The following is a 2,870-nucleotide window of genomic DNA, read 5'->3' as shown; positions in this document are numbered from 1 at the left end:
TTTATCTTTTACTAATATTTAAATTTGTTTGATGATCTGAAACATTAATGTGTGACAAGCATGCAAAAAAAACAAGAAATCAGGAAGGGGGCCAAAACTTTTTCACACCACTGTACATGTGGTAACAAAGCCTTTTCATTCAGTAATTTATGTCCTGCTTAGTACAAGCTAATGTTGAACTATTCTTGTACATACAGATGTTGTATTTAAAAATCAATAAATCTTTTCAGTTTTATTATTTAATGTAATTCAGAAATATTAGGTTTACATAAAAAGCTTTTACAGTTAAAAACAGATGCCAGCATTTTTGTAAATAATTATAAAACACAGGTCATAGCTGTTTTTTAAAGATCACATTGCATATAGCCTAGAATGAAAAATACGTTCGATCATATTAATCAATAATAATTCAAAAAGTAAAAACACGGTATACATGTAAAGCGAAATTGAATAGAGGAATTTAAGTAATTGTAGAAGTCCAAATTTCTGTCCAAAAAGGCTGTCCTTTTTGTATTGTTTCAATATTAAGCCATTTTATTCTTGAACTGGATAAGGAGTTTCTTTTCAGACCACTTGCCTTTATGGATGTGAAACTTGCCATGTAGTAAAACGATTTAATATAAAAAATATGATTTGTGTCCATGTCATTTCCCCATAGTAAATAAAAACATCATGTTGTTTGTCTTTTTATTGCCCAACTACAAGGGGAATTTAATTTACACAGTGTACTCACAAATTATCCAAGGAATGACATAAACCGAAATAACAAGTGAAAAGGTTTTAAGTATGTATTTCGTGTGAACGCATAATCGTTGTCATACAAATCTGAAAGCAAGCAGTTTGTGGCAAGCAAGCCACCCATCTAAAGCAGATGAAGAAAAACGTTCGCAAAAGAACCCGACTGTAAGTACATTAACATTATTAGTCTTAACTCTTAAATAACTCTTCATATTTCAAGTTTTTCCTACATTTTCCCGAGAAGTCTCCGGTGTAAAGGTATAACGGAAGTACAGATACACTGCTTTGCGGGAAAGCGGAAGTTAGCTGACGTCACTATGAAAAGGGCCTATTGAGTCTGAGACCCCTGAGGACGTCCCATTAGTGAATATCCTGCCCTCTAGAGGAGAGGTGCGGTGCAGTGTTTCTTATAACACACACCCTTCTTGAAGGTATGCCAGCTGAGGAAGCATAAACATGGACAGACAGAATAAAGAGCTGTAACAGTTACTGACCTCGGATCAGTTTGGCATTGGTGTCCTCGTTGACTTTGGCTATATTAATGATCATACGGGCCTGCTGGGCGTAGCGTAACGTGCTCAGGCTCTCATCCATGTTACTGGCCGCAGGGCTCAGGGTGGCGATCATGGCCGTCTTGGAGTTTCCACCAAGGCTTTCCTTGAGTAACCTGAACACAAGAGGGAGCTGAAGCACTTCTGCTGCTTTTGTCAGCAATAAATCTGGCATGTTATGACATAGATAATTTACAAATAAATGGTATTTTTGTGCACAATTCATTAGTGCCCATTTATTTTCATGATCTTTTATTAGAACATTTAGTTCTTCTTTCTTTTTTTCAGTTTATACATTAGAAAATTATCATTTAATTTTTTTTAAATAATTTTGCTGCAAATTTATTTTCCACTTTTGCAGAGTAAACGAAGGCCACACTGGTGTGATATTAAATTGTATTATTATCATTATATAATAATGTAACTACATTAAATAATATGATTCTAATACTTTATGATTACTATTATTATAAAAAAGATTTTTTATTCTTTTCTTTTTTTATTTATTAATTTTTTTTTGTGTAATTTTCTGCACTTCTAAAAAAAATCCAAATTTTGCCAAGTACACAAAGGCCACACTGGTGCGATAAAATGCATAGAAATATGTCAAATATATAAAAATGACAAATGTTCATTAATGACAATGATAATTAAAAACATGTTGAATTATTATATTTATGCCATTAATATAAACATTATTATATCCGGGGTTTTTTTCCCCTTCATGAAATACTTGAGAGAAAAAAACTGGGACAAAGGAAAAAAACATTAAATTTTGTTTTCAATGACCTTTCTAAGTACAGAAAATAAAATAAAATAATAAAAATGACAATGACAATGTTTGCATTTTTAATTATTATATTTATGAAATTAATAAACATCATTATTATTCTTCTTATATCAAAGATATAAAAAAAATTCCCTTGATGAAATACTTAAAAATAAATAAATAATTTTTTTTTAAAATACACTGGGACAAAGGGGAAAAAACCGTTACATTTTCTTTTCAATTACCTTTCTAGGTACGAAAAATAAAATAAAATTAATCTCACTGAAATTCCATGACATCTGGGCCATGGAAATGCATTACACTGCTGAAGCTGTGACTGCGGTTTTGTTTTGTGTAACACAAAATAACAAAACTGCAGTGAAATATCAAAATAAATCAATACAAATTCATAAGCAAAAGCTTCTCACCATGTGAGCACTGACTCTCTGTACGGGGTGAAGACTTTCTTTCTGGTCTGAGCCTGTTCTGAGAGTGATGAGATCACCTTTCCCAGCGTGAGCAGAGACTTGTTGATACTCGCTCCCTCCTGGGAAAAATAAATAAATTCACATTACAAATATGTCAGATTTAAGATTTCATGATGCACTGCAGTATTTAGTAAAGTATTGTAATCCAATTCACCCCCATTTAAAATGTACAAAACAGTAAGCAGCAGAATGCACTGTGGGTAATCGTGACACAGAGTAAACAGAGCTACTGGATGCTGGATTACCCTGAGCCGGTCTCCACTGGTCTGGGCTGAAGTACAGCGCTCACTTCCTGCCAAATCCACCAGGTTTATCCGGCTGGTG

General features: G+C 33.1%; 1 protein-coding gene across 1 annotated transcript in view; it reads right to left on the bottom strand.

Moving 5' to 3' along the window:
• Nucleotides 1–2,870, bottom strand: part of kif14 (kinesin family member 14) — a 25,857-nt gene that overhangs the window by 16,781 nt on the left and 6,206 nt on the right. The window contains exons 6-8 of the mRNA XM_016273814.1: nucleotides 2,792–2,864; nucleotides 2,487–2,605; nucleotides 1,233–1,405 (exon numbers count right to left, since the gene is read on the bottom strand). Of these exons, the coding sequence (XP_016129300.1) occupies nucleotides 1,233–1,405; nucleotides 2,487–2,605; nucleotides 2,792–2,864 (365 nt within the window). The remainder of the gene's footprint in view (nucleotides 1–1,232; nucleotides 1,406–2,486; nucleotides 2,606–2,791; nucleotides 2,865–2,870) is intronic.

Source organism: Sinocyclocheilus grahami, unplaced genomic scaffold, assembly GCF_001515645.1.
Source record: "Sinocyclocheilus grahami isolate Dianchi unplaced genomic scaffold, SAMN03320097.WGS_v1.1 scaffold81.1, whole genome shotgun sequence".
In the NCBI taxonomy this organism is placed as follows: Eukaryota; Metazoa; Chordata; class Actinopteri; order Cypriniformes; family Cyprinidae; genus Sinocyclocheilus; species Sinocyclocheilus grahami.
The sequence above is the reverse complement of the archived record's forward strand: the minus strand, read 5'-3'. Positions and strand labels throughout refer to the sequence as shown.